This window comes from Pyrus communis, chromosome 10 (genome assembly GCF_963583255.1).
Source record: "Pyrus communis chromosome 10, drPyrComm1.1, whole genome shotgun sequence".
In the NCBI taxonomy this organism is placed as follows: Eukaryota; Viridiplantae; Streptophyta; class Magnoliopsida; order Rosales; family Rosaceae; genus Pyrus; species Pyrus communis.
Window position 1 is genome coordinate 20,692,448 of NC_084812.1, and position 12,826 is coordinate 20,705,273.

The 12,826-nt window shown below is 37.5% G+C and overlaps 1 protein-coding gene across 1 annotated transcript; it reads right to left on the reverse strand.

The window, feature by feature from the left end:
• Positions 1–3,312: 3,312 nt before the first annotated feature.
• On the reverse strand, positions 3,313–11,736 carry LOC137746610 (mechanosensitive ion channel protein 10-like). Its single transcript, XM_068486618.1, has 5 exons — positions 10,493–11,736; positions 5,821–5,944; positions 5,329–5,622; positions 4,481–4,683; positions 3,313–3,805 (listed from the first exon to the last, which is right to left on the reverse strand). The coding sequence occupies exons 1-5, from the start codon at positions 11,704–11,706 to the stop codon at positions 3,535–3,537; spliced, it is 2,106 nt and encodes a 701-aa protein (XP_068342719.1). The 5' UTR covers positions 11,707–11,736; the 3' UTR covers positions 3,313–3,534.
• Positions 11,737–12,826: the final 1,090 nt, after the last annotated feature.

Sequence of the window (12,826 nt, forward strand, 5' to 3'; positions counted from 1 at the left end):
TATAAAAATAATAAAAGATAAATATAACAAATAAAAATGGATAACTTGTCAAGTATTCACTGGTGTGGAGCCAAAAATAATCTCAAAAATCCTAGAGATGACATGTGTACTTTATCCCGAAGAAGACAAGATTGGCTTCATTAAATTGGCAGAGCACACAAATATTCCCATGCATAGCTCAGCATCCCTGGAAGTAGCAGATTACAACTGCTAAAAACTCCTTGCTTATGAGTCATCAAAGATAAGATTAAGACCACAACGAATAGAACATCCTACGTTCAAGGATATAGACTAGACAATGGAGATCATGATGTGGCCCCACGCTATCCTTCCGTGAGGCTTAACACAACAACTTTACCACCACGGAACACCGCCACTACAGTTGCTCAGGGTGTGGATCCAGTGGCTACAAGGACTGCCTAAGTAGTAAACCAAGGCCAGCAACCCACGATGGAGAAACAACAATAGCTGCAGCCCATAAGCTGCATGCCCAGGCACGAGAGGCAGCCCAAACTTGGGCCTCATGCAAGGCCCATAGTACACCATAGACAACATAAGCCTAGGAGAGGGGTGGACCATCCCACGGGCTAAACGGGCCTAACTGACATTTGGCCCAGCTCGTGGCACCCAGCCTAATAGTCAACTAGGCGGGTTAACCCATACCCACACCTTGACCCGTTCTAACTGCCTAGTTATCACTCTAGACCGTTCCCAGAATGGTTCAACTGATCCAGTTCCAGGTTCCTAAACCGGTTCAACCAACCCAATTTCAGGTTCCCAGAATGGCTAAGGCTGGATAGACCCTACATGTTTTTTCACATATTTAACCTATCTCGGCAAGAATTTTGCACCTAGAGTCCATTACACTTCCACTACTCATGGAGACGCTTGCCATCCAAGCTCTTCCATCCGAATGGTGAACCAAACCTGTCTCGATAGGTCCAGATTTGGCAAGCGCCCTTGCATAACAGATAACTTTGGTGAATCAGCTATTGTAGAACATCAAGAATTAGAGCAATCTGAAAAGGTCCCAAAGTAAGACGAGGGTAGGCGACTACGTTTCTTTCCAGCAGCCTCCCAATAAGTAGCAACTCAACTAGCCACAAACCGACCGTTCTGGCAGTGTTCACTCCCGCCTAGGACCTGAGATATTGTTTTCTCTCATCTCAGCGCGTAGAGAACGTTTCACTCCCACCTAGGTCCACTGGCAAGTGTGCATTCACGGTTGGGCACACACTCCGATGAGCATCCTGGGCACAATTTTAGGAGTACAAATTCTGCCAATCACTATCAATGCGTTCCTTTGTGGAATATTACAAAATGAGGTTTATATAGGACAACCACTAGGCTTTGTGGTTTCTCAGAAGTCTACTTATATTTGCAAGTTACATAAGTCTTTTTATGGTTTAAAACAAGCCTCAAGGGTTTGAAATGAGAGGTTTACTAGCTTTCTTTCTTCTCTGGGCTTTCTTTCCTTTTATGCAAACTTATCCTTATTTGAGAAATATGTTTGACAGTTTGTTCTGATCATTGATATTATCATCACAAGTAGTGCCATTGTTGCAGTCACTGAGGTTATTAGTACTTTAACCAAGGAATCTGATATTAAAGACTTGGAACCATTGTATTACTTTCTTAGGATTCAGATTACTCAGAATTCTGATGATTTGTTTCTTTCTCAAGCCAAATATGTTTCTAAGTTGCTTGTAAAGACTGAAATGAAACTATCAAATCTATGTGCTACTCCTTGTTTGCCATACAATAGGTTGTTAAATGATGATGGGAAACCTTTTAACAATTAAGAGTTGTAGAGAAGTATTGTAGGGGTTCTTTAATATCTTATATTCACCCGGCCATGTATTGCATTCTCAGTTCACCAAGTCTGTTAGTTTATGCATTGTCCTTTGGAATCTTATTTTCTTGCTATCAAAAGAATCCTTATGCATTTGAAAAGTACACAGACTTATGGTATTCAATTTGTTAAAGGTGCTTTCGATGGACATGCATTTAGTGATGTTGGCTAGGCTAGGGTCCTTGGGACCCTAATGACAGAAGGTCAACAACTGAATTGGTAGTTTTTTGGGGTCTAATCCTACTTCATAGTCCTCCAAGAAACAGGACACATCCTCTAGGTTTTCTACTAAAGCAAAATATAGAGTCATTGCTTCTACTGTTGCTGAAATTGATTGGATTAGGCAATAGCTTTGCCTTCTTGCATATCTTTGTACCTACTCCCTCTACATTGTTTTGTGATAATTTGTCTGTTATTACTCTTGCTTGTTATCCAGTCATGCATCAAAGGACTAAACACATTGAGATTGATGTGCACTTTGTTAGAGAAATAGTGGCTAAACAGCTTCTGCATATGCAGTTTGTTTCATCTAATCAACAGTTTGCTGACATATTGACTAAAAGTTTTTCATCCCCATTGTTTCATACTCACTGCTGCAATCTCAAACTTGGACCTTCCTCTCCTAAGCTTGAGAGGGAATGATAACAATATGGAATCAATGGTTGTATTAAGTGTCGTGTGGCAATAGATTAGGGACTTTGTAATGATAAGGTTGTTAAGTTGTAGATAAGGTTGTTGAGTTGAGTGTTTGCTTAGTCATTAAGCAAGTCTAAAGATATATATCTCAATTGTATATGTAAGAAATCATTACAGAAACTTCTTTCTTCTTCCTCAGGCTCTCTTTCTCTCTCCGAATCTCTCAAACTTACGGTCTATACTCTGCAACATTCTCTGTTGTTTTACATCTTCTGCCGTTGCTCTCCTAGTTTCTTGTACGCAATTTCTTTGGCCCCTAGCTGTGACCCATGTACGGGGCTTGAACTAATTTTGCAGTCATTTTATTAAGTGAGTTTGTTAACGACTCGAACAACAATTGCACCGTTTTTTGTGCAGTTTGCACGTTAGTGCAGCCTTCTTATCCAACGTGTAGGCTTTGTACAGCGGTCTTCTTCTTCGTCAGCATCTAGGGCAACAGCACACCATTTTGGTGCACTATATATGCGCATTAGCCTTCGTTTCCAATAATGCGCATTAGCCTTTGTTTCCAATACCGGTAGTATCCATCTTCGTAGTCAGCAATTTCTGTTCTTCTTGACTCCAGGATGGCGGTGACAGGATTGCGTTTTGTCTTTCATTTGCTACTATGTTGATACTTGATCACCAACTCTTGTTTGCCAATTTGCCAACTTCATCAAGCCCAATCCCTCCTCCTCGTAGCTAAATTACCATCTCCTACTACCATAAATATCCACCAGCAACTTCATAGTGTGCTTCACAAGAAACTGAACTCCCAACCTCATGATGGTATTAATAAGCATTACTGTAGTGCAATGAAAACACAACTTCTTCCTTTTATATTAAAAACATTCAAATAATTTTTACATTAAAACTTCAACCGCTTGAAAACCCATTAGTTGCATCTCTCATGTTTGCTTGATTCAGTTTGTCATACAAACGACATGCAAATCTAGCATAGTGAAGTGCCGGTAAATTTACAGGCTCCTCATGGAAAGTGGTAGTGATTAAGAAGGTATGGTTAACCTCTCATTGCTTGCGTTGAATTGCGGGAGGTTTACTTCTTGAGGAAGAAGATGGTACTTTATGCCAAGATTTTGGAAAATCTTCTTCAGTTCAAACACGAGCTCTGATCTTCGAGCACTCTTTTCCCCATAATTTTGATGGTTCATGGTGTGTTGAACACACAGCATCATTTTCATCTTGTCCACATTCTCAATCTCCTTCACTATGACTGAGTGTTTTGAGGACCAATACTTTGGCTTGCTGTCAATATATCTGCATAAATTCCATGCAGCATTTGTAACCAAAAAATAATTCCTCAACATATATTAAAATGTAGTGATATTGTAGTATTATTGCCACCTATCAGTGTGTGCCAAGTGTTATAACGTAACTTTTCGCTGTAAATAGTAGCAATTGCACACGTGAAAAAAAAAAATATGGAAGAGAGAATTTAGCAAGAAATGTGAAAGAGATTAATTTTTTTCTAATATTTTTATATAGAGAAAATTACTAATCTATCATTGTTGATGTACAAAATCAATGAAACTTTGGAATAACCTAAAGTGTCAAGTTTGGTTGCTCCGGTCACCCATTGAGGATAATATGTAAAGAGATAGAGACAAGAAAGCAAACACAAAAGTACGTGGTTTATCCTATATTTGGCTACGTCCATGGGGTAGAGGAGTTCTCATTAATAGTGAAGGGTATATACAATACATAAGCAATTATTATAAAAACGATCCACATGGCACTTTTTGTGTTTGAATTTGATGTTCTTAGTAATGAAACACTCTAAGCTTCTTTTCAAAAAAAAAAAAAAAATTGGTATCACTAGAAATAGCTTTTATAATCAGTTGTATTTTATTAGCTTGATCATTTCATGGTTATACAAGCAATTTAACAAGTCAAAAATGGAAATATGAAAGGTGGATGAGGCGGGTTGCTTACAATTGTATGGCCTTCTTGAGTGCAGAAACATCATCAACAGGAGTAGAGACATCAATTGTGAAATCAATACTGTCAGCCATATCTGGACTCCTTCTGAAATTACTAATAGGCTTTGTAAGAAGCACAGAATTGGGGTAGAATATTTTTTCATTGTCGTATCTTAAGAAAACGGTTGACAAAATGTTCATCTCTTCTACAACCATCTGCATAAAAATAAGCATTGAACGTTATTATTTCATCCAAGAGGAATAAATAACAAGACGAATAGCAATAGTCCTTATGCAATATGTTAGTATTGCTAGGGCTACTTAATTTGTTCACTAAGGGGTAAATTTCAACGGATTTAGGCATAGCAATGAACAAATAGATCATAAAAAGTTAGATATGAGGAATTACGAATGCCCTACATGAACTAATCAATAGGCATATGCGAAGAATTTTCAAATAATTACTTGAAATATGTCATTTAAAAATCTTACAACTTTGAAATACTCATATTAGCTTCTTTTCCATCCCCTACTCATGAAACCTTTTTTTTAGGTCATTATCATACATACTATATTGTATTTACACCCTATAAAGTTCTCGATCGCCATAAGTTTTCTAGCTTTTTTGGGTCAAATTTTCAGTCGGTCCAATTACAAAATTATTCCCCAAAATCTTCTTTACGTACCTATGTATTCAATTGGGCCATTCGTCAACAAATGAGCCCCTAAATTCCAAATTAGGGAACGCATGATAAAAGAAAATTTCTTAGGAGATGACTAAAGAAAAAAGGTTTGGGTTATTAATTAGAATAATTTCCTGAAGGAGGTAATCCGAAAAGTAGAGTATATAATATCTCTGACCTGAACTCCATCCACCACACAACGATCACCAACATCAAATGGATGCATCACAAACACAAAGATGATAGACTCGAACACAGTTTTGCACATGTTCTGGAACATGAATCCCACAAGCAGCAGTTGAGAAGTAACAACAAAGATCACCTTAGTTGTGGCCAGACCCATCACCAAAAGAGTCACCACAGTTATAATCACAATTACGATTGCACTCGCCAACTTGTGAAGTTGATGGACAGCAGTCTTGGTGTCATTCAAGGAGTGAGCCAATGCTTTACGCTCAATATAGGCATGCACCTATAAAACCCGTCAACCAATTTTATAAAATTATTAGGAAACGAGTAGTGCTATATATAAAATTAGCTTTGGATATCTAAATTGGTCAATGTGTGCCGTTTTGATTCGATTCAGTTTCATGTCTCTTTCTTTAAGTTTTGGTAACAACAGCTATATTGAGTGAGGAAATTGCTAAATGTGAATTATGTTGAAACTCACCACCCAATTTTTAAAGGACGACTTTGTAATTTTTCCCGTTTCAATAGCTCCTTCAAAGAGAGGAAATATGGTGTGAATTTCATCACTCTTCAAGAACCGTAGTAAATCTTCCTCTTCTATGTATCTGTATAAGGACGGCCAGACGAAGAAAAAAAAAAAAAAAAAACTTTGAGCCTTTGAGAATTGTATCATCGAAGCCTGGTCGGTCTCAATTATCTAGCCTACGGTGCATGAACAAAAAACCTAATTAAGCCACACAAAAAATGTTAACTGAAATGATATTATTGAGTTCATGTCCTTCGTGTGTGCCAGTATGCGATATGTGTGTGTGTGTGTGTGTGTGTGTGTGTGTGTGTGTGTGTGTGTGTGTGTTGTGTGTGTGTGTATATGTATATATGTATATGTATATATATTCACAATCACTATCGTCGTCAAGGACGTACGTTGGAATGAATGAAGGTGGATGTGAACATTGCAAGAAACTCTCAATTAAAAGGCACAAAATGACTGAATGATTGAATAAGTAAGAAGCTCTCAATTAGGAGTCATTAAGATTCCTTTGAATCGTTATTATATATAAAACAAGTGTAATCATAAACCAAGTCTCGTGAATGCATACTTTTGTAGGCTTAAAAAATTGAAAAGGCGAGACACTTTTTGAGTATCATTAACAATTTAATTTTGTAATTCGAATAATACTGTCTTGCTAAATATTCTGTACATGCTATGTTCCAGGTGTATCACACAATAAAACATATTATGTCTAATAAACATCCAAAATTAAAAAGAATTTGAGATCAACTTAGATAACAAACAATATATTAAGGGTAGTGTTATCCACACCTATTTTTACTCCTCACATACCCCTCTCAATTTTCAGTATCAAATTGAATGAATTGAAGAAGATCAATGACAAAATTGACAAGGGTGTTTGGGAGGTAAAAATAGGTGTGCGAATAGCACTATCCTATATTAAACGGTCTAATAAGAGCACTGTTTATATATATATATATATATATATATATATATAACAATAAATTTATTGTTATTCTTGGCCAAGAATAGTAAACCATGTAACTTAATGGCATATTTACTTACAAGAAATGAAATTCGAAAGAATGAGTATCATTCTCAGTCATGTATTCACTCGTTAACAACCAGATGAATGAAGAAATAGGTGGCCCCATAAGTTTTGGGTGTGATAGATATTAAAAATGAAGGTATCCCATTAATATAGGGAATTGCTTATCATATATCATTCCTTCTCATACTAATTTCTTAAAAAAAAAAAAAAAAAGCATAAGTAAACACGCTACTATCAGAAATTACTATTTGCCCGATAAAAGGTAATTCGTCGAGCAAATAGTCCTTACTTGAAGGAATACAAATTGTTGTCAGGCAAATCCAATCAATGTTTTGGTCTCTTTAGAGGCTTTTGCCTGGCGAAATAAGTTGGACAAGCAAAGTGTCCTTCGTTAGGTTAAGGTTTCGTGCCAAGAGAAAAATTCGTCGGACGAATGTATATTTTATGTTTTAGGGTTTAGGAACACGTGTCATACTTTTAAACCCTTGCCTTACAGACCCTTCCATCGAGAAAGGTCTGATATGTTACAACACCGAGAAGCTTTTTCTTCTTCTTCCTCGCGGCACGTCCTAAACTTTATCTCTCTCACTCCCTCTCTCTAATGTCTCACTCTACTCTCTCATCTCTTATAAAGGTCTCTCTAACTCTTTTTCTAATTTTGTTTTTTTTTTTGTAAGGTTGCATGATTGTGACATTTTGAAAATTGTACAAATTATTGTTTTTTTTCTTTTCACAGATGTCATCATGGTTGATCACTAACGGCCACCGCTTTGCCTTTGCTTCGGGTCAGAGTGACCTAGTGGTAGAGATACCCAATGGCATCCAGTCGGCCACTATCGAGTCGGCAGTCGGCCTCAATACTTCTGATGCATCAGGGCGGGTGCCACAATCTGTCAAACATGTTCATATTTGGAGATAACATGAGCATGTGCCAACCCTAGTCCACCCTGTTGAGGTTGCGGACCTCGATTAAGCAGTCGTGGATCCGAAGGGAGATGGAGAACTCCTAACCTCGAAGGAAGACAAAGTGCGGGGAATCTATAGAAGCTTGGCCTCCAACCAGATCACTTGCTTTTCGCAAAATCGGATCGTGGTCAATTATAACTCACACCATTATCGAGCGAGCACGAAAGTCAACAGTTTGTTGACTTACGATATGGGTGCCTTCATCTGTACGAAATGCCCCATGGTCGCCCTTCACGGAAGATGCTTACCCTTCCCTAGGTGCATGGCACATGATGAGATATGTAACATCCCACATCGTCTAGGGGAGTGATCCTTATATGTATATTCTCATCCTTACGTAGCACGAGGCCTTTTGGGAGCTCACTGGATTCGGATTTCGTAGGAACTCCGAAGTTAAGCGAGAGGGGGGCTAGAGCAATCCCATGATGGGTGACCCACTGGGAAGTTGCTCGTGAGTTCCCAAAAACAAAACCGTGAGGGAATGGTAAGCCCAAAGCGGACAATATCATGCTACGGTGGTGGAACGGGCCCGGGAAGTGATCCGTCCCGGGCCGGGATGTGACAAGATAGATTTCAGTGTGTGGAGTTTCGTTAATTAATTAATTCTTTTACTTTTACTTATTTAATGTACTTTTTAATCTAATACACTTGTTTCTTTTGTCTATTTCGGACCAACTTCTCCATCAACATGAAGCAGTTGGATACAAATGAGTACATACATTAGGTGTGGGTTGAGCGGTGCAAGTAGTGGACGTTATTACAAGACTTGTGCATCTCCAGATGGACTCTTACAAATCGACCCCCATAATCTAAGGAGAGGATTGGGCAGTGGGAGTGGTTTTTAGAGCCCGACATTTTTGGTAAGTTTTTTTTTTTTAATTTTAATTTTCAATTTCTGTTTTTTATATTTCTGTTTATTTTTTTAAGTTTAATTAATTTTTTTTTAATTCACATAAAAAATTGGCAGCAAATAAGGCTAATCGGGAAGCAAAGCTGCACCATGATCAATCTGGTTCTCAGCCGTTCATCTTTCAGGTTGAGGAACATCGTGATAAGAGTTTTCTTTTCCCGGAAGTCGAGGCTTGGGAGATACGCATGCCAAATATGGAAACAACATTCATGTACGTATTCCGTTCAAATTTTAATTTCAAACTTCATTGGCTTAAAATTTTTAAAATTATGATTGATAATATTAATTGATTACTTTTTTTTTTTTTTTTTTTTTTTTTTTTTTTTTGTAGGCTTCTATGTTGCAGAAGAAGGACGAGTATATCACCCAACAATAATCAGACACGTCAATGGAGGAGTTGACACTTGATCCAGAGGTATCTCTACAATTACGGATGGACGGGATTGGCCGACTAAAAGCAAAGAACTTCCCAGCCTAGGAGCGCGTCGGATTCGAGACCTCGGTGATCTTCTTCATCTAGCTGTTAGACTATAAGCGGGACGTCTTCCAGACTATAGCAGTTGGAGATGGAGTTAGTGGTCCTACGCCAGCGAGACGAAGAAGTTAGAGAAGATGCACGCTAGCGAGAGGAGGGCATTATGCGGTACATTGTTGGGATAGACCAATCAATGTCAGCCTGATCTTCTGAACCTTCAGCAACCATCCAACCAGCCACCTCAGCAGTCACCTAGTAGTTGTACTAAGTTTAGTATTTTTACGTATAATTGTTATAAATATTTTATTTTAATATAATTAAATAAATTTCTTTAATATTGTGATTTATTTTAGCTTTTTAGATTAATATAATTAGAATTAGTTAATTAATTAATTCTAATTTAAAATTTAAAATTTTGATTTTTTGGAAAAATGTTTAAATACTTTGCGCGACGAACAATTTCGTTGAGCAGGTATTTCTTGTTTTTTTTTTTCTTTCAAATAATGGCCCGATGAATATTTCGTTGGGCAAAATGTTTTTAATTATTATATTTTTAGAAAACTCGATGAAGTAATGTCATCAAGCAAGTTTCTTTCATCAGGTCAAGTTAGTCAATGCTCTTTTACCCGAAGACTTTATTTCGTCGGGCCAACTCTACTTGTCTGATGAATGTTTATTATTCGTTAGGCAAATAATTGAGCGACAAGTTTTGCATGATAACTTTTGTCTAACGAAATGTTGCCGGAAAAATAAAAGGCGACGGACATGTATTTAGTCTGACAAAGTTATTTCATCTGGAAATGAGTTTTTTTTAGTGTGCCCTAATAGCAAAGCTTCATAACATTATGAATAGGTGTGTTAAGTGACACTATAATGCACCTACCCAACAACCTGTGGACCTGTCAACCATCAAGGAGATAACTGCTAGAGATAAAAAAAAAATTAAAAAAAAATAAAAAATAAAAGAAATAAAAAAGAAATAAAAGAAGAAGAAGAAAAGCAAAAGTAAGAAAGGGGCCATTTATCTACCTTTGAAAAGAAAAAAAGAAAAAAGAAAAAAAAAGGGGACCATTTATGATTACACTTCAAATATATGATGAACCATCATTGTCACAAGAAGTGAAAAAGCAAATTCATAAAGAGGGTTGGCATGCACCATTTGTTATTTTATATATATAAATTATGTAGTGAAAGTAAAAGTATAGTAGGCAGGGACAGTGAAAAGTGAAAAACTTACTTAGCACCAGGCTTAGCAACATTCTTGAAAATCCTTTGAGCACTATTTCTCGCCTCCCATTCACTTGTAATCTCCGACTCTGCATTTCCAAAATCATCTATAGTTCTCGAAATCGTCGACAATCCCGAAGACCTAACGTAGTTTACAAGCCTCTTCACGCTCCATGCCGTTGCTCTACTCGCCATGCTCAACCTTTTAAGTTTCTCCATGTCAATCCTCCTTGACCCTTCTCGCCTATAGGACCTTGAAACCCCATGAGACTTGTCTCGCAGCCTTGCAGGCAACGACTTCGACGCCTGAAAACGACGCTGTGGAAGCTCCCTTTCTTCCTCGTCCAGTGGAGGCCCAGATAGGGCTTCCAAAATGTAGTGGTGGAAAACACTCTCTTTCATGCGATCAAAGAATGTAGCTACATGAAATGAGGATGCCAAGACTTTAACAAACAAGATCTTAAGCAGCCATATCGTGGCTCCGATCAACACTGCGATCAGAGCACGAAAGATATTCTTGAGGACCTTGTTGTGCTTGTCAGGGAACATGCTCATCCAAGCAACTAAAACTAGGCCTAACCAAGCACAATTTTGGAAACTCTTTCTCAAACCAAACACAAAGTAAAGTACCTTTTCTCTAAGCATGAAGTTTCGCTCTATGATAAAGACAAGAAACCCCACAACCCAACCAGAAACTAAACGCCCACAAAACGTAACCATGACCATTACACACCATTTCCATATCTCCAAGCCCCATTTCACTTTGTTTTTAAGAGAATCTAGGGTTAGAGAGCATACCAAGCAAGTCATTATTGTGAGGAACAAAGTCCACTCAATTACAGCTCGCTTGTTTATCTTTCTCTTCCTTCTCTTTAGGTGCTTTCCTTGCTTGCCATCGTTATCATCTTCATCGTCTTCTTCATTTTCGTACCAGTCTTCATCGTCATCTTCATCTGCGGACGAGTTGTTGTCTTGATAGGGGTCGAAGGGTTGGAGTTGTTCAGATTCATGAATTGTTTTTGGTGGCAAAGGGTACTTAATCTCCTCAAACCGTGACCGGGGCTTCGAAAAGTTTAGGCGTCTAAGGGTTTTTGCACTTGATAAGGGTTGTGGGATTGAAATATTAGAGTCTGCCTGGGGTGACTGTTTGAGTTTGGGGTTTGGTTGGTCTATGGTGACTACTACATGGTCTGTGTTGCTCTTCTGGACCTCCATGGCTTGCATTCAACTCTCAAAAAAAACCCCAAAAGTATATTATTGGATGGAAGGCTGTGGAAATGTGTTGGGTTTCCTCTAGGATAAAAGAATTAAGAAGAAAACATCATTGATCAATGGAGCTAGCTGTCGTTCTCTCTCTCTCTCTCTCTCTCTCTCTCTCTCTCTCTCTCTCTCTCTCTATATATATATATATATATATATATATATTCATTCTAGATTGTAGATGAAGACTGCTATTGTCGCGTTTTAGTTATGGATCATTACTTTAACTTTTTGGTGAACATTTCCGGTAATACAAATTAGGGACTGCTCCTATAAATTGTATGTCGCAGTCTAAAACCAACATTAATCAGTCCACAAATTTTGATATATAAAGGAAAAAGTCTTGGATCATAAATACGTCAGTAGTGTGTATATGTTCTTATTGAATTTTAACCCTGCTTTCTTGAAACTCTTTATACACTGAGGATTAACGTTATCAAACTCACATGTATAGGAGCCAAGCAGAGTTTGACGATTCCACCGCATCTCCACTCTACGCCACCATCTACCACTGCAAATCGACATAAAAATATAAAGTTCAGATCAAATTTAGTGTAAAAATGTGATATGTTTAGCATTATTTTTGTTTTGTTTTGGCACACTTACACCATTAAAAATAGTTACCAACAAAACTTTATTGAGTATGAAAACATTCACGCTAAAGCAGCCCCCTTTTCCCCTTTCCATCTACGAGCCATCCATTAGATTATATGATTCTTAATATGTACTATTTTAGTCAACTAAATAATTCTTGTCAACCCAAAATTAAGGAAAGGAACATCTATGTCGTCCTGTCGAATTGGTTATGCTTTTTGACGCTTTAGAACCGTTCCATTAATAGATGGTAACGACAGATGAGAATTTGTGTCCAGTGTCAACACCAACTTTTGAAAATCGAATGAAAAACAAACACTTCTAATACTTTCTTTAAAGTAAATCTATATATTATTGCATTATGTGGCGTGATTATCTCCAACAACGACTTGAGGTTAACAGTAATGCCTTGAGATTTAAACTCATTAGCTTTAATAGTTGGCAAAAAATTAGGATTAATGCTATTCATATCATGTCTTTGTAGAACATT

Coding starts and splice junctions, on each gene's coding strand:
- LOC137746610 (XM_068486618.1), bottom strand. CDS start 11,706: ATGCAAGCCATGGAGGTCCAGAAGAGCAACACAGACCATGTAGTAGTC. Junction 5,945..10,492: donor GTTGCTAAGCCTGGTGCTAA/GTAAGTTTTTCA, acceptor GTCCTTATACAG/ATACATAGAAGAGGAAGATT. Junction 3,806..4,480: donor CTCAAGAAGGCCATACAATT/GTAAGCAACCCG, acceptor GAATTTATGCAG/ATATATTGACAGCAAGCCAA.